Source organism: Hemiscyllium ocellatum, chromosome 8, assembly GCF_020745735.1.
Source record: "Hemiscyllium ocellatum isolate sHemOce1 chromosome 8, sHemOce1.pat.X.cur, whole genome shotgun sequence".
Taxonomy (NCBI): domain Eukaryota; kingdom Metazoa; phylum Chordata; class Chondrichthyes; order Orectolobiformes; family Hemiscylliidae; genus Hemiscyllium; species Hemiscyllium ocellatum.
In genome coordinates this window covers 85,766,565-85,792,519 of record NC_083408.1, presented here as the reverse complement: position 1 = coordinate 85,792,519, position 25,955 = coordinate 85,766,565, and the positions used below count along the sequence as shown (strand labels likewise).

Sequence of the window (25,955 nt, the reverse complement as noted above, 5' to 3'; positions counted from 1 at the left end):
GCAGTTTGCTTTCAAAGTATAAGATGATTTTCAGCTATCTTGGTTTAAGGCAATTTGTCAGATTTTCTACTGCACAGCTTTGTGTATATTGATGCAGTTGTAACAGTGTTCACGAACTTTAGGGCAGAGCTTGTATTCAAACTTCAATACTGGTGTACAAATTATTTTGACCATTCTACATCTATGGTCCTGTTGTCAAGGACACAATTGCTAAACAATCGTGTGGCAATGCCATGAAAATGGTTAATTGAGTTCTATCAATATACAAATGAACAACGTGCTGTAAGTATACTGCTAGTTATAACAGAAGCTTAATATCTTCACTTTGTGCTGTAGTTGATTTGATAAGTAGCCTTAAAACAATGTGCTTTTCAAAGTGTTGTAATGCTGTTGAGTCTTCTGAACAGTCAGAATGGTATCTAGTGGCCTTCATCCTGAATGTACCAGCTGAGTAAAATTTGAATCAGTGTAAAATCTGAAGCAAGCATGCCAAAGTACACTATGCACTACTGTACCAATCACTGTGGCAATCTGAACAATTACATTTAGTTCAGTGTAAAAAATTTTTATCATGTATTTGCAGGTATGAAATTGACAATCCTGCAAATTATTATAATTTTTCCATTTATATAGTATACAAATGAAATGCAGTTTTTTGAAGCACATAGTAAATGTGTGTTGTTTTGATGTGTATTCTACATATTAACAGCATCCCAGGGTGCAGTGTTATGAAGAATCACTAAGTGTTGAACTGCTGGTTGTCTAAGTTTTACTGACGTCAAGCTTTGAGTAATAGCTAATCAATTTCTGTAATGTTAATATATATAATGAATAGAGTAGAAATTTGTCACATGTACTTTTACATGAAAAATACAGTGAAAAGTTTTATAAGTTGCCCCACCATGGCACCTACATCAATGACAATGTTTCATATGTTAACTAAAAGCAAACTAAATACCTGTACTGTTTTAATACTTAATATTTTATTCATCTTTAATAAGTCCATTTGAATGGTTTATTGATGTAAATTTAATCATTGTGAAATTATACTGAATGAGTTTAAATCAGTTTCAAGTAATTGCACTGTTGGTAATTATATTTTACTATAACTTATGCAATATCAAATGGCATTATTGTAATACTTGAAATTATGCATTGTGCCATTGAAATGAATGAAATTTAACCATTATGATTTCCTGATTTTGTTGTACCTCTTGTAATTCCCAATCATGTTCCAGAGAAATCAATGACATGAAAAAACAATTAGGCAAGAAAAGGATTCCTAATGGGGTCCTGCTAATGAATTTGACTATTGCACAAGAAAATCAAAACATTACTAACTTCCTCAGTATGATCTTCTGTAGAACAAAATAAAATGTTGCAAGGGGAAATGCAAGAAACATTTTTCAGAAAGTGCTGTTAATTGAGATGCATTGATTCAAAATAATGTTCTTAATGCTGACATCACACCATGTAATTACTCAAATACAAGTGGTAATGTAAACAACTAAGAAGATAATCCAGTTGTATGTTTTGTGCCTGTAGGTACTAAATCAATCTTCTCAGGCACATTTTGACTTGAACCATTTGAGCATTTGCAAACAAGCCACAAGTTTGGGTCTATGCAAGTAGTGGAACAGAATCTACCTGCCGATGGAGATTGTACAGTTGATTTAAAATTATTTTGTATTCAACCAGTTGTCTTATTACTGGCAATCATAGTTTTATGTCATTAAACAAGACTGCAAGCAATTTTGTAACAAAAAACAGAGTTCTTTCATTTGCAAATAATGCCATCATTTCAATAACTAACTTCAAATGAGGAACCTGGAGAAGCCAAAACAAACATGCAACTTAGTTACTGCACTTAACCATATTTCAAGGTACCAAACAATTCCCAACCGGAATAATTTTTTTAAAAAACTGATTTCAAAACCCAATGGAAATAAAATATAGCTTATAAAATAATATTCAAGTTGATTTTTTTTTTCTGTCACAAAACTAGTTTCAGGAAGTGTTGTGCCCTAAATGTTTAACTGCTGTGGTTTCAAATTTCTGGGACATAGTGTGGCATAACTGGATCCCTTTTGGACAGTGGTAAAGTTCAGAAGGACAGAGGAACTTCGACTATCCGAATAACACGGATAGGGAATATTTTGTTTGGATAATTGAATGCTAGATAACACAGTTAGCCAAGAAATCGGGACCTTGAGATCTTATTCGGATAATCCGGATTCCAAACATCTGAATTTCGAAGTTCCTCTGTAAGTAATTATTGTTTCTGTAGAACAATTACAATCAAAGGGATTTAACACTAAGTACAATGTTAATCTACGACTAATTTAAAAAATATTGCTGAATGACAAGTATGACCCTAAATACAGGAATTACAAATATACAACAGTAACTGATTCATTAAACAAGTGCCTCAAATCAATTTTTACTGTAGAATTTTTTTTTTAACAAAAGGGATGTTACATCAGACAATGGTATTTCTCTTTGGATATTTCATCATCCAGTAGAAAACTCTAGAACAGCACAAAACAAGTTACAAAATGTATCTTTAAAACCCACCACTGAATAATCTTAGTGAGGCTGCATCTATGTATGGGAAAAATGATCAAGCAATTCACACTGGGGAGAAAGTTATTTTTAACATCAAAATCTTTTTGACTTTCAATATTAAACAATATTGAAAAATAATACAAAATTGTAAAATGCTACATCTTCAAACATTTGCAGCCTTATATCCACAATATGCGATCAAGCACGATCCAAACCGATCATTCACTGAAAAAGTAAAAAGAAGTCTCAATTCATTTTATATTCTTACAGATCCTGCTTATGAAGCCAACATTTTGCTTTGTTTTTATAAAATGTAGGTCCAAATGAGCATGCAATCAAAACCTGCCTATATTAACATGCTCCGATAGAAATGCTACAATTTATGTAATATTTACTGAACTTACATTTACATAATCTACAAAGTTTTTACTTCAGAAAGTTATTTACCCATTTTGTTGAGGCCTGGTCCATTTTAATGCATGGCGAGGAGGTAATGTAACTGCAGGATGGTAGAATGTGCAGTCAGCTCTCTTACAGTGGGTGCTGAATCGACATGGCTGAGAACAACATAACAATAGAGTCACAACTCTCTTTTATATTTTCACTTAAATAAATCCTCTTATTGTTTCAAGTTAATTTGCATACCTTTGGGTGGATAAAAGGGCACTCGATCTTTTTGCAATCTGGAAAAAATCGACACAAAGAACTGCTTGGATTTGTTGCGGGTGCTGCAGAACAAGAATTCTTTTTAAAAAATGCATTGTGAACAAGTCCGAAGTCAATAATTAAATAGGTACTTTCCTCTTGCTAGATAATAGACTTTGGTACCACAAGTGAAAGCAGAGTAAAATGCCAGTAATTTCAGTTTACTGTGTTTATGCACTAAACTTTAACTAATCACAAAATGTGAATATTTTTAATAGATTAATTCCAATATTTCATTTTAATGGAAACAAACTTTGCAAATTAGTGATGCAGTAATTGTACATTCCACTGCCCTTCCACCATGGGGAGGCACTGCATCCCTACGACTTAGATGTGTATTTACAGTACAATAAAGTTATTCTAATTAATGTGGAACAAAGAATTTATGAGAAAAATTGAAAAAAATAGAGACTGCAAGACTCAAATTCTGGTACAAATTACACCTGCTTGAATCATACTATGCTGTCTTGAGACAATAGGATTACTTGACTTAAAAAATCAATCTCTTTCCCACTGCCTCGTGAATTTCGGGCACAAATGAAAATCACAGCAGTACAATCTGTGCAGTTCATGACACTGCCATTTCCCAGAGATCCATCAGTTTCAAATTGGAGCCTGATTTTAACATGTCCTATTGCACAAAGTTTGAGAAACTGATAGGCAGGGCTTCCACCATCACCTGTTGGTATCAGATGTTATGAATTACAAAATGCACTTAGAATCAAATAAATTGCTTTGCTTATAAAAAAAATCCAAAATTCACACACAATATTTAATGCCACGGTACAGCATTCTAAGATCTGCCTTACTTCCGAGATGAAGGATGGCAGTGGAATTGAAAAAGCCAGAAGTGTGGCAAGTCCTTGCCAGCATTTTAGTGGGTGTGCTCAAGTAAAACAACATTGCGTCAATATGAATAATAATCCCCTAAATGGAGTATGTAATACAAGAAACAGCATCTGAAATCACAATGCATTTGAAGTTATTTACTTTCTTATTGAAAAAGGATTTGTACGTCTAAAACCAAAATCATATATACCAATGCATATAAACAAATCATTTCATTTAAATGTAAGAGAATCATCTGTGAATTTAAAATATTGACATTAACAGTATTGCAACCACAGGGCACAAGGCTACACAACCATCCCATTGCTGCTACATTGAATGGCCTCATCTGATTGCCTTAGTAGGAAACTGCTGTGGGTTGTGACACTACGTTAAAGATTTCTCAGTAACAAACCCAAACAAGCAGACAAAACGCATCCAGAAACCCTAGCCATTTTCCCCTATATCAATGACATCTCGGAAATGACTGCCAGACTACTGAGACCCCTTGGCATCATGGTAGCCCACAAACCCACCAACACATTCAAACAAGAGCTAATGAACTTGAAAGACCCTATACAGACAACAAGCAAAACTAATGTCATTTACAAAATATCTTGCAAGAACCATAACAAACACTACATTGGGCAAACAAGCAGAAAACTAGCCACCAGGATACATGAACATCAACTAGTCACAAAAAGACATGACTCATTCTCACTAGTATCTTTATATACAGATAAGGAAGGACACCACTTCAGCTAGGACAACACATCCATCCTTGGACAAGCCAAACAGATACATGCTTGAGAATTCCGAGAAGCATGGTGCTCCAACTGGAACTCTACCTACAAACACATTGATTTGGATCCCATATACCACCCTGAGAAAAAGAACAGGAAATGACATCACTACAGAAAATGACATCACCAACCCAAGGAAACCCAAACACATAAATAAAAAGCAGGCCATATCACCAGTGCTTCACTGGCCACTCACTGATGAGGTTACCTAGTATGGTGACAAAATGTCTGACAATGAACCTTCCAGCTCAGTGAGCAAACTTACATCTAGAACCTCAACCTGAGCTACAAATCTTCTTAAAACTTGCTAAGTTAGAAGGATAAAATAATGTCTCCCGTGTTTAATATTGGTTAATGCAGTGGATCTGTACATTGCTGTTTTGTGTGTGGGTCATCACAAATAATCCAGTCCAGATGCCTGCTCTAAAAAGGTCCATTTGAAATAATATTAGGCAGTTGCAACCCAATTTTAAATGGCCTTCAACTGACAGCAGCAATTCATGGGCAGTTTGGCACAAAGCTGGCACTTGGCACATGGCCAAGGTATGGTGAAGCAGTGATGATGCATTATTCTTCATTAGCAAAACCATGTAAAAACATAAAAAGTCACTGTAATTCAATTATTCTAGTTACAGAATTCAGTTACTTTCACCATTTATGCAAATTTACTTTCTGGCAATTTTAGATATTAAAATTCATGTCTACATATATGAAGCAAAATTTAATGTACAAACCTGGCTGTTTTTGAACTACCGTAGTCCTTTTGCTTGCATGTGTGTATGGACAGTCTGGCCTAATGCACTTGGAGTCATATTTGCAATTTGGATGAATAAACAGGCACTTGTCCCCAAATTTACACTTTGGAAATGTTCTGAGAAAAAAAACAAGTTATTAATGAATGCAGTCAAATGTAAGAACACCAGAAATGAACTTCCAAAATAGCATGATTTTGAAATATACATTTTTCTACAGCTTTAAAATTGCTTTCAGTACAGTTTTGTAAATAAAGCATTTGAAGTTATGAACTAAAATTCCAATATTTATAAGCAAGCAAAATTATAGAAAAATTTATAGCTTTACAAAGGTGCTTATTTCAATTAGAACCTGGAAGACATGTATCCAATAAGATGCTCACTACACTTTCCTTAATTCAAATTAATTGATGTGAGAGCTTTTATCGAGAGTTTACAAACATGGGGCTCGGGTTCCTGCAGTACGATGGTAGAGTCCATACTTCTGGATCAGAAGATTCGGTTTTAATCCTAACTGACTCGTATCTGTTATAATATATTTGAACAAGTTAATTAAAAATATCTACAAATTTCATGCTGGATTGGGAAGATGATTCAGTTGTTTAAATTGAGTCCGCTCAAAGACTTATGTAATCAAAGCCAAGTGAATTACAACAATAGGCAAATTTCTTGGTTGGAAACTAATAGAATCATAAAGATGTACAGCATGGAAACAAACCCTTCGGTCCAACTCGTCCATGCCGACCAGATATCCCAAACCAACCTAGTCCCACCTGCCAGTATGGAAGTTATTCTGGCAGTTATGTAGTTAACTTAATATTGCAATGTATGCCCAGGATCATGTTACAGGGCTCCAATAACAGATAATGGTAGTGCATTGTGATAGGCTAGTTAACATCACTGGGAGATGAGCTAATGCTGAAGATGATAATCACTGGTAGATGAGCTAATGGTGGATAAGCACATGGATGATGATGGGATAATGTAGGGGAACGAGCTGAGAATAGTTCACAGATCGGCGCAAAATCAAGGGCCAAAGGGCCTGTTCTGCACTGTTTTGTTCTTTGTTCTATGGTGTTGGAATGTGATAGATTAAGTGTGATTGAGGGAACCAGTGTGACAGACAATGATTAGTTTAGAAAGACAAAGCAAGCCAGCATGATTGGCTATGCTAATGTTATCCGGTAAGCACGGGACCAACAAATTGTACAAACTAGAGAAAAACAAAGAGCTTGTAGGGAGTCAGGGAAGACATTTTGCTAGCTCCTACAGCTTTGATTTTGCAAGATTAAAGTTTAAGTTTGTGAAGGATTTTTTGCATGTCCTGGTAGTTTTTTTATAGAACATTGAGTGATTCTCCCACAATACCAGCACTCGCCCCATATCTCTCCAAATTCTTTCTATTCGTGTACCCATCCAGATGCCTTTTAAATGTTGCAATTGTACCAGCCTCCACCAGTTCCTCTGGCAGTTCATCCCATACGCGTATCATCCTCTGCGTGAAAACGTTGCCCCGTAGATCTCTTTTATATCTTTCCCCTCTCACCCTAAGCCTGTGCCCTCTAGTTCTGGACTCACCCACCCCAGGGAAGAGACTTTGTCTATTTATCCTATCCATGTCCCTCATGATTTTATAAACATCTATAAAGGTCACCTCTCAGCCTCCAATGCTCCAGGGAAAACAGCCCCAGCCTATTCAACCTCTCCCTATAGCTCAAATCCTCCAACCCTAGCAACATCCTTGCAAATCTTTTCTGAACCCTTTCAAGTTTCACAACATCCTTCTGAAAGGAAGGAGACCAGAACTGCATGCAATATTCCAAAAGTGGCCTTACCAACGTCCTGTACAGCCGCAACATGACATGGTAAAAACAAATGACTGCAGATGCTGGAAACCAGATTCTGGATTAGTGGTGCTGGAAGAGCACAGCAGTTAAGGCAGCATCCGAGGAGCAGCGAAATTGACGTTTCGGGCAAAAGCCCTTCATCAGTCTCTCTGCCTTTATTCCTGAAGCGTGGAGATAAGCTAGAGGAGGGTGGGGGTGGGGAGAAAGTAGCATAGAGTACAATAGGTGAGTGGGGGAGGGGATGAAGGTGATAGGTCAGGGAGGAGAGGGTGGAGTGGATAGGTGGAAAAGGAGATAGACAGGTAGGACAAGTCCGGACAAGTCATGGGGACAGTGCTGAGCTGGAAGTTTGGAACTAGGGTGAGGTGGGGGAAGGAAAAATGAGGAAACTGTTGAAGTCCACATTGATGCCCTGGGGTTGAAGTGTTCTGAGGCAGAAGATGAGGCGTTCTTCCTCCAGGCGTCTGGTGGCGAGGGAGTGGCGGTGAAGGAGGCCCAGGACCTCCATGTCCTCGGCAGAATGGGAGGGGGAGTTGAAATGTTGGGCCACGGGGCGGTGTGGTTGATTGGTGCGGGTGTCCCGGAGATGTTCCCTAAAGCGCTCTGCTAGGAGGCACCCAGTCTCTCCAATGTAGAGGAGACCGCATCGGGAGCAATGGATACAATAAATGATATTAGTGGATGTGCAGGTAAAACTTTGATGGATGTGGAAAGTTCATTTAGGGCCTTGGATAGAGGCAAGGGTGGAGGTGTGGGCGCAAGTTTTACAGTTCCTGCAGTGGCAGGGGAAGGTGCCAGGATGGGAGGGTGGGACCGCAATTTCCCTTCCCACGTGGTTAAAGATGCCCTTCAACGCATCTCGTCCACATCCCGCACCTCCGCCCTCAGACCCCACCCCTCCAACCGTAACAAGGACAGAACGCCCCTAGTGCTCACTTTCCATCCTACCAACCTTCGCATAAACCAAATCACCCGCCGACATTTCCGCCACCTCCAAAAAGACCCCACCACCAGGGATATATTTCCCTCCCCACCCTTTCCACCTTCTGCACTGACCGTTCCCTCCGTGACTACCTGGTCAGGTCCATATCTCCCTACAACCCACCTTCTCATCCTGGCACCCTAGAACTGAAATAAAATCCAGATGTGCACAACTTTAGGAAATTTTATTTTGGTTTTGATGCGCAGATAACAATACACAATAACTCTTGCTTCTCTTCCTCAAACCAGTCTGAAAGTCGTGCAGAGTTAAGAGAGTGAAGAACCCCATTAATTGCATATTTAAATCAGGTAAAGTGTTAGTGAGGGAGAGACTGTCTGGGATGGTCCATGAGTTTTGAAGGGACTAACATTAAGAAACACCCTAGATTTAGAGACACAACACAGTGGTTTATTGTATAATTTTACTTGAGTGCCAGGTATAGGTAATTTTTTTAATGTTCATGACACCTAGCTCTACCTTGCTTACCACTTGATGGATTATCAGATATCCAATCTTGGATCAGGAGAAATTCAGACAAATTCATAAACGTGAAGCTATTAGTTAAATTCCTGCACTGAATTGTCACTATTTTTCTTGAATGCATTCCTTGCTTCTCCTGGCAACTGTTTGAGATTAAGTTATTGTTTGCAACTATGGTACCATAATAAGATCCTGAGATTAGCTTCCAATATCATGATCAAACCATCATTACGACCACCCATCACCACTTCAGTATCTTCGTCCAACTTAACTGTTGCTGATAGCCTCATTTACAGTCTTGCTGTCTCTAGACACAACCGTTCCAAAGCTTAGCTAGCTGGTTTCCAAATTCTATTCTCGTAAACTTAACGCCATTCAAACTCTGTCCTACTAACAGATCTAACATCTACTCCCAGTCAAGTAGTCTCTTGATTTTAAAATCCTTACACTTATTTCCAAGTCATCCTATGGTCCATCTGTCCCCATTTTTGTAATCACCTTCAATTCCATGACACTCTAACATATTTACCCTCTAGCGTCCCCAATTTTAATGGCTTCATCATTAAAACGTAGAACAGTAAGGCACAGGGAAGAGGCCCTTGGCCCACCACTTCTGCACTGACCATGACATCGTTCAAAACTAATTCATTTGCCTGCATAGGGTCCATGTCCCTCTATTCTCTGCCTATCCATGTATCTGACTAAATTCCTCAAACATAGCAAAAGCAGATATGTTAGCAACCTCCCCAAGCACATTCTAGGCCCTGTATGTAAAATAACTTGGCTCTCACACCCCTTTTAAACTTCCCCCCGACATTAAGTTTATATCCCGAGTATGACATACCCACCCTAAAGAAAAAGACTTTTGACTATCCACCCTATCCATGTCTCTCATAATTTTATACAATTCTATCAGGTCATGCTGCAGCCTCTGACACTCTAGCGAAAACAATCCAACTTTGTCCAATCTCTCCTTATAAGTAATCAATCCAGTCCACACAATATTCTGATAAAAACCGAAAGAACTGTGGGCATTATAAATCAGATAGAGAAATCAGATGTTGCTGGAAATGCTCAGCAGGTCTGGCAGCATCAGTGAAGAGAAATCAGAACCACAGATCTGAGGGTCACCAGACCCGAAACATTAACTCTGATTTCTCTTTACGGATGCTGTCAGACATGAACTTTTCCAGCAATTTCTGTTTTTGTTTCCAATATCCTGATAAACTCCTTTTCTAACCTCTCCACAGCTTCCACATCCTTTTTATAGCATGGTAACCAGCATTTCACACAATACTCTAAATGTGGCCTGAAGTTTTATACAGTTGCAACATAACTTGCCAACTTTTATATTCACAGCCTTGACTGATGAAGGCAAGCATGCCGCATGCCTCGTTTATCATCTTATCTATTTGTATTGCTACTTTCAGAGAGCTGTGAACTTGTGTCCCAAAATCTCTCTGTATATCAATGCTCCTAAGGATCCTGCCATTTACTGTAAATTTTCCTTTTACATTTGACCTCCCGAAATACATCACACACTTGTCCAGATTAAACTCCATCTTCCATTTTCTGCCCAACTTTCCAACTGATCTATATCTTGCTGTATTCTTTGACAACCTTCCTCACTATCCACAACTCCACTGATTTTGCAAACTTACTAAATCAGATCACCTACACTTTCACCCAAATCATTTATCTATATTACAAATAACACAGGCCCTAGCACTGATCCTTACAGACACCACTGGTCATAGACCTCCAGTCAGAAAAACACCCCTCCACATCTACCATCTCTCTTACTTGACCAAGCCAATTTTTGTGCCCAACCTACCAACTCATAGTGGCTTGACCTTCCGGACCAGCCTGCCATTAAGACCTTGTCAAATGCTTTAATAAAGTCCATTTAGACAACATCCACTGCCCTACCACAATCATCTTTGTCACTTCTTCAAATAAACTAAAAACAAATTTGATACACAAGATCTCCCCCACATAAAGTCATGTTAATTATCCCTAATAAGTCCATTCTTTTCCAAATGCCAAGTAAATTCCTGTCCCTATAAACCTTCTCCAATAATTTCCCTACCAATGACGTAAGACTTAACAGCCTATAATTTCCTGATTACCACTAGTTGCCCTTTTTAAACAAAGGAACCATATTGGCTATTCTCCAATCTTCTGGTACCTTGTCTGCGATTAAAGAGGATGCAAAGTTCTCTGACGAGGTCTTAGCAATCTCCTTCCTTGCCTCCCTCAGTATCCTGGGATAGATCCTATCAGGACCTGGGCACTTACCTACATTAATGTTAAGACCTCCTCCTTAATGTCTACATACCACCATCCATGACTTTTTCCTTGATGAATACTGATGCAAAGCATTCATTAAGGACCTTGCCCACTTCTCTGGCACCACACAAATTCCTTCCTCTGTCCTTGTGAATCTATCCTTTCCCTAGCTACCCCCTTGCTCCTAATATATATGTAAAATGCCTTCGGATTCTCTTCAATCCTACCTGCCAAGGACATTTCATTAGCACCTTTTTAGCCCTCCTAATTTCTTGTTTCAATTCTTACCTGTTTGCTTGAGACTTGAGCCTTGTTTAATTTTAAATTTCCTAAATCTTGATATGCTTCCTTTTTCAATAACTTTTGTCATGCTGGGTTCCTGAATTTTACCATCCTTATCTTTCAACTTCACAGGATCATGATGGCCCTGATCAACTGGCCTTTAAAAGACTCCTTACATGTCACATGTGGATTTACCCTCAAACAACTGCCCCCAGTCTAATTTCTTCATCTGAGGCGTTGTAAATGCTGGACATTAGTGGGGATAATCACTGATGACTGCACACTGACCTCATGATGGAAGGAAGATCATTGATGAAACAGTGAAGATGGGTGGTTCTAAGACACTGTCCTGAGGAATTCCTGCAGAGATATCCTGGAGCTGAAATAACTGACTTTCAACAACCACAACCATCTTCCTATGAGCAAGATATGATTCTAACCGGCAGAGTTTTCACCCAATTCTCATTGACCCCATCCAAAACTGGAATCAATGTCTGTGTTTACCCTTACATTTCAGTGAATTGGTCTTGAACATGGTAGTTATTTAAAGGGAAAATATAAACACAACTTTAAAAAATTACATAATTTCTCTGCAAACACAATACAAACTTGCAAAGGGAATTTGGTGAAAAATCAACAACCTGATGGGCAAGTTCCTCACTGAACTCCTCCTTCAAATTTCACAGCGATTCCACACAACTAATATTTGAGTTACAGTTTCCACGTTCAAGCTGCTATCTAGGGACAGCGTAGAGAGAATGAGGGAGGGATGAAAAACATGGAAGTAACCATCCCATCAACTCAGTAACGATGTCCTCAGACCAGAAGTTGTCTAAGCCCAAAGTTCTGGTTATCTCTTACTGACAAATATTTCTCTCTCTTTTTCTTACACATTTTAGATTCCTTCCCAAACTGCATGGTGGCCCTTTCACCTCTGATTACAGGCTATCTCTTGTTGATATTAACAAAGGCAGGATTATGCGTGTGACTCGCACATCGCAGTTCCTGTAAATTCAGAGCCTGATATTCATACATGATATAATGATAGGTAGTTTCATTCATTCTCATCCTCGGCAAGCCTCACTTCCTTCTGGTTCCCCTCAGCCTTTTCTGATCCAGCATCCTTCCTCTTCCACTATAATTCAACACAATAGGGGATATTCTATTCTATACTGGATCCAAGGCAGCCCTGATGTAATCTTGCTCCCATGGCCCTAGGTTAAACTTCACTAATGTCCTCCCACTCCCATTTCTAATGATGGTGAAGCCTCACTCTGCAAGCTATTCAACTCTAATCATATTCCAGCTGGCTTTATACAGTCCTTAGCAGTTCAACAGCACAAAGGTCCATTTCAAAAGAACCAAACATAAGGGAGAGAAAAAAATAACTTAAAGGAAACTTCAAAAACCTCAATCTTAACAGTTCTGTACAACCTCTTCCATCAGATAAACCTTTTGACGATCTTATCCAATATCACTTTTATGTAGCTCTTTATCATAATCTGTTCTATAATGGACCCATGAAATGACTTGAGTGTTGTGCTATGGTGGAAAGAACCTTAAAGATTGCTATGGTTGTGGTATATGATAATATGGTACATTAATCACCAAAGTCCAAATAAACAAATTCCCTGCATATTTGAACAGATTTTTCACAGTCAAGATGTCAATTTCTTTCACATTTGTGGAATTTAAGAGAGGTGAATTTGCGTCAGCATCAAAATGGTCCCCAAAGAAATTGTTGCCAACTAAATGTTTTATTTTGTAGATTAGCTTTCAAATCATAACTATGAACAGCTCCATATTCAAAGATAGTTACGTCAAATGTACCAAATTTCTCTGAAATCATTGTTAAATTGGTTTTAAAACTGTTCTGTTAGCCAAATTAACACATTAACAAAATCAAAGCCAAAATCAAGCAAAGTGAAGCACCATTGTATCCTTTCATTTTCTTGAAAATCTTTTAGTCCTCTGTAATTAAGAGTCCCAAGTTAATAAAAACAAATGCAGGCCACCACTGAAGCATTGTTTTAGCCTAATACTCAATAGCCTAATTAATACTCAAAAGCAAAGACAGAAACAAACATTCAATGGAAGTTAAATCGAGAATCCTGGCTGCTATAAATCATGCTTATTTTGTGCTTTTTCTTAAAAGGTACTCACTTGCATGAAGCTACAGGATGATGATACATACATTCATCACCGTTTTTACATGCAGGCCAGTACTTGCATCGCTCTAGAACTTTTTGCCGTTTTACTTGAAAATTGTGGTCATCAATCTCTTCTAAAGTAGAAAATAAACAGAACTTTATTCAACATATTAAGCTCACACTGAATGAACATGTCTTAGCATTACATTCTTCTTTTTAAACAAGGATTATGAATTATAATGATTTATTACTTAAAAAAAGGTTTTACAAAATGACATTCCAAAACAGCTCTGCATAACTTTTTTTTACTGTTTCAAATTGAATTCAGTTTTTAAAATATTTTTTAAAACATCTTTAACATTTTCGATTTCCTCGAATCCCCCAGCCTCAGTCACCACTTCTTCAAGTCCAACAGAGGAAACCACTCAGTGATTCAGCAAATCTGGAATCCGGCTTCACCTTCTTTGCTAAAATCATCCATGCAACCTGAAGAACAACATAACTGCATCACCACCTAATCTTGAATAAGTACACCAAGCTTGTGAGACCCCAAGACAATCCATTCAGCTGTTTTCCAATATCTAGTAAATCCAATCCAATCTCCAAACCTCTTCCCTAGAACCATGACAATTGATCCTGATGTGCTTTCTAAACTTCACTTTGCAGAAAACATTTACATGGAGAAGATTCCCTCGAAAACCTTCCTAAGCAACCTTTCCAGACCCTTAGCCTGACAGTTCAATAAATTGTACACAAGTCCAGTGTCCCTGTAAACCATCCCCTTTCTCCTTCTACCTTTTCTCACCCAATGTCACCGCAAATATCCATCTCTACTTTCCATGCAACTTCATGTTTGAATCTGACCAATTAAATTTCAATCCTGCCTCAGGAGTGTAACAGCTGAAATCATAAATACAACTCCGTTCCATAATGAACGATCTCCTCTGCAACACTCAGCACAGTTAACCATCGTACAAATGCTTTTCTTCCATTATCTGGAACAGTGGGACTGCTATTGTTTGACTTTACCATTACCTAACTAATAAAAGGCAAATATTGTCCTGACATGGCTTCTAGCACCTCCTCACAGATTCCCACTAAATCCTCCAAAGAACTATCCTAGGACCTTCTTACCTACATGTTACATTTTAATATCATCTGCAGACATGGAATCGGACTCTTCATGAGCTGATGACAACCAATGTTTCCATTCTATTATTTATCTTTCCTTCCCTAATGCCTTTGCATTGTCAGACTGTTTGTCAGAAATCCAGTCCTAGATAAGTCACAACTACCTCCACCTAAACACTGGGAAGACTGCATGCATAACTTTTAGTTTCTGCCAAATTGTCCACTTGTCCAGCCATCATCTCAGGCTGAAGCAGACTGGTACAACCTAGGCATCCATTTTGACCACAATTGAGTTTATGACTTCTTTAATCACAATGTCACTTTCCATCATGAAAGCATTGTTTGCCCCCAACTAATTGCTGTTGAAATCCTCATCCCTGTTTCTGCCACTTCAAGACTCCAATGCTCTCTTGGCTCATCTTTGCTCTATCCTCTGTAAATTAAATATCATCTCAAAGTCTGCTGTTCACATCTTTCCTCCACACTGTCCTTTTTGTACAAATATCCAAGAAAGAAAATCAATCTTTTAGAATGAAGTAAGATTAATATTAATCATGGAACACTGAGGACATTACAGCTTCAATGCATTACTTCATTCTCCCTGCCCACAACCCTTCCAATGTTCCAACAATAAAAACAAGAGACATCTTGATGGTAAAGGAAAGATAATAAATTAATATAAATAATGAATTAACAAATTTTCTGGACTATGAATAAATCAAGTTTGATGGGCAAATTGACATTTCCTTAGTTTTTAAAAATTACCATCAGATTCCTTCAATGGCTCAGCAGCATTCTGTGCTGACAATCTGTATTTCCTTCCAGCCTCTTGCAGAAGACCCCCTTGTTCCATTATTTCTGCCTCCTCTTCTTGTTCTGAACTATATCCAGGAGGACTGGGAATGCCATCCAATGTCACAATAAATTTAGGACTTGATTCCTCAGAGTCACGTTGATCTCTATCAAAGAATTTTAAAAATATATTAATTAATAACAAAGCTAACTGAACTTTTTAAATTATATATTTCACAAGACATATGATTCAATACAAATATAACAAAAAACTGTTTCTGCATAGTAGCTGAGGAATTCATTTAAAGCTGCTGCTTTAATAATTAGATGAAACACCATTTCAGCCACTATTTTTCTTGCAGATGCTTAAAAGGTTAATTGAAGCATTTAGTAAGAATCTGTTGAGATAAGGCAAGGTTGAATGAAGTGAATTTTTCAAGGAAGTCAGATCATGGAACAGAATACTAGAATTACTGCAAGTAAGTGCAGGAGTCCCCAATTTACAAATGCCAGACTTACAAATACTAGTACTTACTTGCATACAAATTGACTTGCGAATGGACTAAGGAACGGAACCTGCTTCCAACTTAGGAACTGCTTGTATTTTGAAAAAGACGCAAAAGTATCACGTAAAGAACTAGCTGTGAAAGTCAAGATATTAAAAGAAATATAACCTTGTATATTGATGATTAGGTGACAGCAAGCAGAATGACAGTTAAAAGAATGCTTAGTTTGGCAAGCTGTGCGCCCAGAAATCTGGCCTGGAATATCTTTACTAATATAAAAACTGAGGAAAATACAAGGGAGATTACATGTAATCAAATGTGTTCTTTTTAAAATGAAGAATGTAAGGGATTCTTGCTCATAAGAACATAAGCTCAAAAGATATAGGGGCAGAATTAGGCCATTCAGCCCATCAAGTCTGCTCCATCATTCAATCATAGCTGTTATGGTTCTCTTGTTGTCAGAGAAGTTAACCAGTTGAAAACCCAGGAAAGAATGAGGGGCAGGTGTAGTTCATTATAAACAAAAGTATTTCTGGGGAATGGGAACATGATTCTTGCAACATTTTTGGACTTTCTATATATTGGTCCCAAAAGTTAGTTTTTAATATTTACAGACAACTGAGAACATTACTTACAATGATTTTAAAATGGAAAATAGATGAAATAAGCTATTAACTGGTGTATGTTTTCACTAAGCATTAGCTTTGAAAGGATAAGACTGATGGAGTCGGATCTTATTATGCTAAAAGAACTTACAATATACTCAACAAGGCGCTTAACTGAGTGTAAAAGTGCAAAACCTTCCATTTGGAAACATCAGCATCTCATTTAATAATGTATTTTTGATTTAATAGATTGCGTTAAAGGCCCTTATACATGTTGAGGAATATGGTATTTTGAATGTCTATTGTCCTCCGGCCCACCCTCTTAAATTTCTGACTGATGCACTAAGCTGATGGCCTTGGCATCGCAGCATATTATTATAGAGGGAGACTTTAATTGTTACGGATAGGAGGTTTCTTGGGAGATATCAAGCAATTACGGGAGATATAGGATAGAGAATTAGGGGTGGAGACTACTCCGAAAACTTGAGAGGACATAGGACCTCAGTCCATTCGCAAGTCGATTCTTCATAGGGCTCATCTGGCCCCAGATCGTCTTGCGAAATTTAAGCAGAGTGCGTCTTCATTGTGCCCCAAGTGTAAAATAAATACAGGTATCCTCACTCTGTTTGTGGTCCTGCCACAGACTCCGTGTGTACTAGAGTGCTGGGTAGAGGGGGTCTTGGGGACCAAAATGAAGGTGGATCCAGTTTCTCTTTTCCTGAGTTCACTGAATTTATCTCCTTTAGATGTACATGGGAAAAAGCTTTTAACATCCTCACTTATTGTGCAAGGGACAATACTCCCATATACTGGGTGTCTGAGAATCCCCTGGGTCTGTCAGGGTGGTATAATTATGGAACACATCCCTTTGGACTTTCTTACAAACATGGTATACCAGAAAACGGACAATTTTTATAAGATATGGCAGCCCTTCTTGAATTATTTGGAAGCAGATCTGTCCATCAAGTTGTGCAGGTTAGGCGAATTAGCCATGCTAAATTGCCCATAGTGTTCAGGGGCAAATATGGGATAATAGAGTATGAGAATGGGTGAGGTGGGTTACTCTTTGAAGGGTTGGTATGGACTTATTGGGCTGAAGGGCCTGTGTCCACATTGTAGGGATTCTATTCTAAGCCCATGGGTTTACCTACTGCCATGGACTCCTTTTGACCAAGGCACCACTACTGTAATGATTTGAACAAGGTCAGCCAGGTGGATCTCATAGACTATGAGTTCCATGATGGGGGCTGTTAACCTTGTCCAACCAGGGACACCTAGTTGACAGATGTAAACAGGAGTGATCAAATGTCATTGTTACTGTTTTGTAATGATTGAAACTGGGATTTGAGGTTCCTTATTTCCCTGAAAACTGGTTGAATGGTAGGGTTTGGGGCCAGGCTTTGCCATTCCTCTCCCTTGTAAAATTCCAGCCTTCACCATTTTCTCAAAAGCACTTAGAAATGGTCAATATATATTGGCCTAGCCAGTGACACCAACATCCAGTGAATGAAGTTTCAGCATAATATAATGGCAGTTGAGTTTCTGAAGTATCACAAGGGATCAGCTTGAGGGGAACAGAGCACTGCTGCTATTACAAACACAAAGCCCATTTGACTTGTGCTTGGGACCTTATAGTCTAAATTGTATGAATGGTCAAAGCATACATGAAATTTTACTCATAGTATTAGTCCTTGAGAAAAGGTTGGCTGCACTCCCATCTTTGTGGTCACTATGGCTTCATATAAACATAAGAATCAAGAGTGGCAGGCCCTGCTCAAATAAGATCACGTCTGAACTGAATATTCAATCTCTCCTAACCGTGACAATATTTCACCCCTTCACTTATAGTGAATTGATCTACTTTTGCTTTGAAAATATTCAAAGACTGTGCTTCCACCATTTTTTAAGAGAGTTTGAAAGACTCATGACCCAAAAAAAAGTCTCATCTGTCTTAAATGGAAAAGCGCTTTTTGTTAATAAAGCAGTGACCCTACTTCTAGAATCTGTCACAAATGAAACAGCCTTTCCACATGCAATCTACCAAGACTCCAGAATCTTATATATTTAAACCAAGTCAACTCCTACTCTTCTAAATTCAGCAGATAGCCAGTCCAACCTTTCCTCATAAGACAACCAGCTAATACCAAGTATGAGTCCATTAAATCTTCTCTGCTTCCAACACATTTACATCCTTCTATAAATAAAGATACCAATGCAATAGAGTACTCTAGATGGGGCCCCACCAATTGTCTGGATAACTGAAGCATAACATCCTTACATTTCTGTTGAAAAACTTCCTTGTTATAAAAGGAAAGTGTCCCATTAAATCTCTTGATTACTCTGCTGTATCTGCATGCTTACTTCTTGTGCCTTTTTCACCAGAAAACACCCAAATCCCTCTACACCTTGCAGTCATTCTGTTTAAGTAATGCTCGTTTTTTTTGTTCTTCCTGATAAAGTGAACAATTTCACATCTTCTTCACTTTGTACTCCATGTGTGAAGTTTTTGCCCATTCATTCAAATTATCCATATCCATCTGTAACTTCCTTGTCATCTTTACTGCATAATTCCTACCTTACCTTGTTGTCTTCTGCAAATGTAGCTATCATGCCTTCACTCTTCTCATCCAAGTCAGTGATGTAAATTTTAGGAAGTTGAGGTCCCAGTACAGACCCCACTGTGGGACTCAACTCATCACACATCTTCTCTCCAGACTAAATGTGCTGACCCCTACACAATAAGCTTTTATTAAGCACAATAATATTTTATGTGAAACTTTATCAAATACCTTCTGGAAATCTGAGTACCTGTTTCCCTTTTTCCCAATACATTACATCTTCAAAGAATTACAAAACAACTTGGTTTCTCTTCCACAAAATTGCTGAAAAACATTGACTTTGCCCAATTTTCTTGACAGTATCCAAATGCCTGGCTATTGCATATTTAAATGTAATACCAACTCAAAGGTTTCACAAATTATTTCTTTTAAAGATCTTGGATATAGTTTCTAACAATTTGTTAGCTCAAAGATCCAACAATTTACTCAGTACCACTTCCCTGTTGACTGTAATTTTCCTGAGTTCCTCTCTTCCTTCCATTCCTTGATTTATGGCTATTTGTGATGGTATTTGCATCATTCTAAAGAGATGATAAAACACTGAATAATGCTATTATGTCCAGATACCATTGAGCCTTGTAGTAGGCAAAAAGGTACTCACTTGGCTTGTACCACACGATCTTGTTCTGCTGATACACCTTCAATGTAAACTGCAACTTTTCCCTGGAGTTTGGGTTCCACTCCTTCCAATACAGGTTTCTTCAAGATGAACGATCTAGTGTCACCACCTGTTCTTGCTTCTACCGATTTCACTGTCAAATCAATAAATAACGTATTTGATGGAGACTTCAGAACAAATCTGGCAAGATAAGACTCCATAGCACTAAATAGCGATGTAATTAAAAAATGGGGAATTCGGGCTTTATTTCCACTTACTAAATCTCCAGACTCCATTATGCCAAATGCTATGTTGGGTAAATGCAATGCATGTAATTTACACTTGTATCTCTTAACCACCTTAGGACAGATTTAAGAACGTGCTCCTACAAATCTGTCCATGAATGAACTGTGAGGTAAGGGCTATGTATAACAAATCAGAACTGCTGGCCTACAGCAAAACAGTTATCAAGTTTATTTTTACAAGAACAAAAAGCGAAAAGGTAGTCATATATGTCTTGACTACCAAAATAGTTCAACCTCACAATCTATAACGACCGCCAAACAAATGTATAGCACAGCTGTATGGCACATGCTACTGCTGAACAACAATCCCATGTGTAAGGAGCAATTTGCATTATATTTAACCTGAGGAAATGTAGGTAAATTGTTCTGCAACTTCAAGGAATGGAAGATTTTCAAATAATACATTCTGTAGTCTTCAACAATGCATACTGCTATAACATACAGCATAAAGCATTCTAATATGGAGAAAAAAAATTATAGACACAAGCCTCGGTTAAATTTGAGAACAATAAAAGAAAGATGCTTAAGAAAAGCATAGAGGAGGACAGCAAGAATGACCGTTAATTTGGGATATAGTTACAGAAGACAACAGTAAGCTAGCTGAATGTGGAGCCACCAAAGGGAATGGGGAATAAATGTATCCCAGTCTCAGAAAAATGACATCTGACAGGGGCCACTAAGTTGACATTCACTATGTTGAGAGTGGTGCTGGCATTCAATAAACGAGATATACCCCAAAATAGCTTCAACATTTAAAGTTTGAGAGTGGGAAAGAATTAACTAAGAAAAAAAAATCTAAGATTGAAAAGGTTACAAATACTTAAAGAATGGACACACTGAAAACGTTATTTTGAAATAGAGTTACTCCTTTAGGAGAGTAATAATCATTGTGCTGATCCCAATTTCTGATATTTTCATATGAATCATCTTGACTAAAAAGTAATTTTGGTTCTTACAGTAAAGCTTTTGTACAGGCTGTTCAGCTTTATCAATCTGTAGTTGCACGCTATGTTGATCTGGTTTGTCTTCTACATGAATCACTTCAATTTCATTGCTTTCACATACAGCCCGAGTTCTAGGTGCCACAGGGACAGTCTGTCTCTGAGAAACTACTGCACAAAAGGAAAACATGATCATAAAAGTAGTTTCTTTAAAACACCTTCATCTTATTTCAGTTTAATCACTGGAAACATTGGGTGGAAAAACTGAATTAATAATTTAGCTTATACTGTTAAATCCTCACTGATTTAAAAAAAAACACATTAATCAAATCTGTTGTTCAGTTTTGGGAGGGGCTTAAGAGGAAGTAGCATCAGAAAGAAATATTTTGATACATTTGCCCAGTAATGCAAAATATTCACACTTGAAGAAACAGTTACATTCATAAAATCAGCATTATAAAACCAAAGACAATTTTTGTTAGAATTTGGATACAGCGTCACTTGATTATATTGTGTATTATAACTAACTCCAAAACTGAAGTCCAGATTAAGAATATTCAAAAGGTTTTGATAAAATATACTTCTTTCATAAATACAATTTGTTCAAACTATCCTTAGCATTTTACAACAGGAGAATAATTTAACTTCACAAAATCGATATTATGTGGGAAATGCATGTTTGTGCACCGCTTAGTTTGCTGCTTACCATTTGCACCTGGATACAGTTCACAGAGAATAAGATTGTTTGCTTTCCATTTGTAAATCAGTAATCTAGTGCCAGATTTTGTACTGCAAAGTACTGGTGAGGATAAAGGGTCAGGAAACAGCAATTTGAAGTTGCCAAACCTGGCTTTTAAAACATCAAGGAATTTTTTTTTTTTACAGAGTAGAAAAGGTCTTGAATTTCAGTAAAACTGAAATCAATGATGGTTTCAAAAGACAATTGAAGGATTTAAGCTTGAATGTAAAAGATGCTTCAGTAAGACTAATATTCAAGCAACCAAATTAGAGACAATAACAATCCAGAGGCCTTATTTCTTATAAACAATTATGCACATTCAGAGGGCACATGAAAAGAAACTGACAAATATTTCATATGAATTTATATTACCTGGTGGATAGTTTGTTGTCTTGCTTACAGATTTCTGGGCCTCTGTGATAGCTTTTAGTATTAGATTCTTATTGGCCTGCTTAGAAGGTGGTAAAGTAGGCCTGAAAACAAACAAATTAACCTCAAATTCATTTCTTTCAAACCTTATGTTATTTACAAACACCAAACAAATTCTGCTTATTATGATTAACTAGTCTTTTCTGAGGATATATAGACATAGGAAGAAGTCCATGGGGTGGTAAGTAAGTTATTAGCTTCTTAAAGTGTCAAAATGAGTTGTTTATTGTAAAAGTGAGAAAAATATCGACTGATTAAGTAGAATCAGAGTAATACAGCATGGATCAAGCCCTTCAGTCCAAACAGGTCCATGCTGACCATGGTACCCACTCAGTTAGTTCCAATATCCACATTTGGTCCATATCCCTCTAAACCCTTCCCATCAATGTACCTATCTAAATGTTTTTCTTAAAATGTTGCTACTGTAACTGCATCAATCACTTTCTTTGGCAGCACATTCCATATATGCACCACTCTCTGTGTGATGCTGTTGCCAGTCAGGTCCTTCCTAAATCTTTCCCCTCTCACCTTAAACCCATGCCCTACAATTTTTAATTCCCCATTCCTGGAAAAAAGACAATATGCATTCATCCTATCTATTCCCCTCTTGATTTTATACACCTCAATAAGGTCACCCCTCCTTCTCCTACATTCCAAGGAAAAAAGTCCTATCCTGCCCAACTTTTCCTTATAATTCAGGCCTACTATACTGGCCACATCTTCGTAACTCTTCTTTGCACTTTCCAGTTTAATTATGTCTTTCATATAACAGGGTGACCAAAACTATACATAATACTCCAAGTGTAGCCTCACCAATGATCTACACAACTCTAATATAATGTCCCAACTCCTATACTCAATACCTTGACCAATGAAGGCCAGCACGCTAAATGCCTTCTTCACCATTCTGTCTACCTGTGACGCCGTTTTTTAAAACTATGCACTTGTACTCCTAGATTCCTCTGTTCCACAACACTCCTCAAGACTTTAGCATTTACTGCATAAGTCATACCTCTGTTTGACTTTCCAAAGTGTGACTCTTCACACTTATCTGTGATTGAATTGCATTTGTCAATCCTCAGTCCACTTCCCCAACTGATCAAGATCCCTCTATAATTTTTGATAATCTTCTTTGCTACTAATGATACCTCCTAACTTTGTATCATCTGCAAACTTTCCAATTATGCCTTGTACATTCACATCCAGATCATTTATGTATATAACAAATAACCAAAGTCCCAGCACCAACCCCTGTGGCACACTGCTAGTCACAGGCCTCCAGTCCGAGAAACAAACTTCAACCATCACCCTCTGCTTCCTACATCGAGAGCTAGCTTCTGGTGTTCTGTTTTTTAAAATCTGGAAAAGAATTACCACATATTTTTGTCACAATGTTACAAATAACTGTAGAAGTATTTTCTAAACATGGTATCAGAACTATAGGGAGAGGTTGAATACACTAGGGCTGTTCTCCCTGGAGTGTCACAGGCTGAGGGTGACCTTATAGAGGTTTATAAAATCATGAGGGGTAAATAGACAAGATCTTTTCCCTGGGATGGGGGATTCCAGAACTAGAGGGCATAGGTTTAGGGTGAGAGAGGAAAAATATAAAGGAGGCCTAAGGGGCAATTTCTTTCACGCAGAGGCAGGTGGGAGTAGATTGACTTGGGATAGCTGGTCGGTATGGACGAGTTAGACCAAAGAGTGTGTTTCCGTGCTGTACATCTCTATGACTATTGAGAAAAACTGCCTGACAGGCTAATGATAATTTTCTGGGAATTACTTCACTGAGCTCACTACAAAAGAAAACATAATTAAAAGACTACACAGTATTCTGGCACGTGCATTTATTCAAGGATACTTCATGATGGGTAATACATAACAACCTTGTCAAGGATACTCACATTCCAAAATTGAGAAATAAAGTGACCTTATGACTATCCCTTGTTCTATTTTCTTTATAAATGCTGCTCATTTGTATTCTTTTCCAGTCTGATAAAGTATGCAATCCTGAAACATGTGCTGAGGAACACTGGAACAGGACATTCAGCCCACTGAGCTTGCTCTGCCATTCAATACAACCATGATTAATCGAACATTTCAGTGGCTTCTACCCACCCCAACCCCATAACCTTGCATGTCACCGATACATTTTTATTTGCCAATCTTACTTCATACATTCTCAAACACTGAGCTTCTGCAGTCCTCCATGGTACTGTAAATAGATTAGATTCTGACAGTGTGGAAACAGGCCCTTCAGCCCAACAAATCCACACCGACCCTCTGAAGAATAACCCACCAGACCCATTTCCCTCTGACTAATGTATCTAACACTATGGGTAATTTAGCATGGCCAATTCACTTGACCTGCACACCTTTGGACTGTAGGAGGAAACTAGAGCACCCGGAGACAACCAATGCACACAGGGAGAATGTGCAAACTCTACACAGACAGTCACACGAGGCTTGAATCGAACCCAGGTTCCTGATGCTGTGAGGCAGCAATGCTAATCACTGAGCCACCCAATTCAAGACATTCACAACTTTCCAAATTAAAAAAAAATGCTCCTAGTCTCAGACCTAAGTGACATTCAACTTATCTATATCCCATATATGCTGGCACTGAGCACTGAAACCACCTGGTGTGAACAGGCAGTGGGATTAAGGATAAAAACAAAAGACAGAAAAGGAAATTGGAAAAGTGGTAGGTAGAGAAGTGAAAGGCCAGGATGAATAGAGATACGGTGAAAAATAATGGAAAAGGAACAGGAAGATATTGCTGGGCCCTTTGCTGAGATATTTGTATAATCAACAGCTGCAGGTGTGGTGCCGGAAGACTGGAGGTTGGCTAACGTCTTGCCACTATTTAAGAAAGGTGGTAAGGAAAAGCCAGGGAACTATAGACCGGTGAGCCTGACATTGGAAGTGGGCAAGTTGTTGAAGGGAAGCCTGAGGGACAGTTTTTACACATATTTGGAAAGGCAAGAACTGATTAGGGGTAGTCAATATGGCTTTGTGCATGGGAAACTGTGTCACTAACTTGTTTGAGTTTTTTGAAGAAGTAACGAAGAGGATTGATGAGGGCAGAGTGGTGGATGTAATCTATAAGGATGTCAGTAAGGTGTTCAACAAGATTCCTCATGGTAGACTGGTTAGCAAGGTTTGATTTCACAGAATACAGGGAGAACTAGCCATTTGGATACAGAACTAACTCAGATCAGATGGACCAATGGGCCAAGGAGCAGCAGACTAAGTTTAATTTAGATAAATGTGAGATGCTGCATTTTGGAAAAGCAAATCAGAGGAGGACTTATATACTTAATGGTAAGGTCCTGGGGAATGTTGCTGAACAAAGATATCTTGGAGTGCGAGTTCATAATTCCTTGAAAGTGGAGTAGTAGATGGATAGGATAGTGAAGGCAGTGTTTGGTATGCTTGCCTTTATTAGTCAGTGCATTGAGTATAGGAGGTGGGAGATCATGTTGTGGTTGTGCAGGACATTGGTTCAGTCACTTTTGGAGTATTGCACGCAATTCTGGTCTCCCTGATATAGGAAGAACGCTGTGAAACTTGAAAAGGTTCAGAAAAGATTTAATAGGATGTTGCCA

General features: G+C 38.1%; 1 protein-coding gene across 3 annotated transcripts in view; it reads right to left on the bottom strand.

Moving 5' to 3' along the window:
• Positions 1 to 1,117: 1,117 nt before the first annotated feature.
• The window catches only part of zc3h14 (zinc finger CCCH-type containing 14), a 56,730-nt gene continuing 31,892 nt past the window's right edge, over positions 1,118 to 25,955 (bottom strand). For 2 of the 3 annotated variants that reach the window (XM_060829316.1, XM_060829318.1), the window contains 9 exons: positions 22,291 to 22,391; positions 21,195 to 21,350; positions 19,937 to 20,087; positions 15,580 to 15,773; positions 13,697 to 13,817; positions 5,636 to 5,772; positions 3,211 to 3,293; positions 3,013 to 3,122; positions 1,119 to 2,790 (listed from right to left, as the gene is read on the bottom strand). In XM_060829316.1, coding sequence (XP_060685299.1) covers positions 2,784 to 2,790; positions 3,013 to 3,122; positions 3,211 to 3,293; positions 5,636 to 5,772; positions 13,697 to 13,817; positions 15,580 to 15,773; positions 19,937 to 20,087; positions 21,195 to 21,350; positions 22,291 to 22,391 — 1,060 coding nt within the window. In that variant the 3' untranslated portion in view covers positions 1,119 to 2,783. Of the gene's footprint in view, positions 2,791 to 3,012; positions 3,123 to 3,210; positions 3,294 to 5,635; positions 5,773 to 13,696; positions 13,818 to 15,579; positions 15,774 to 19,936; positions 20,088 to 21,194; positions 21,351 to 22,290; positions 22,392 to 25,955 lie in introns of all 3 variants that reach the window. The other variant, XM_060829317.1, reaches the window with a different exon arrangement.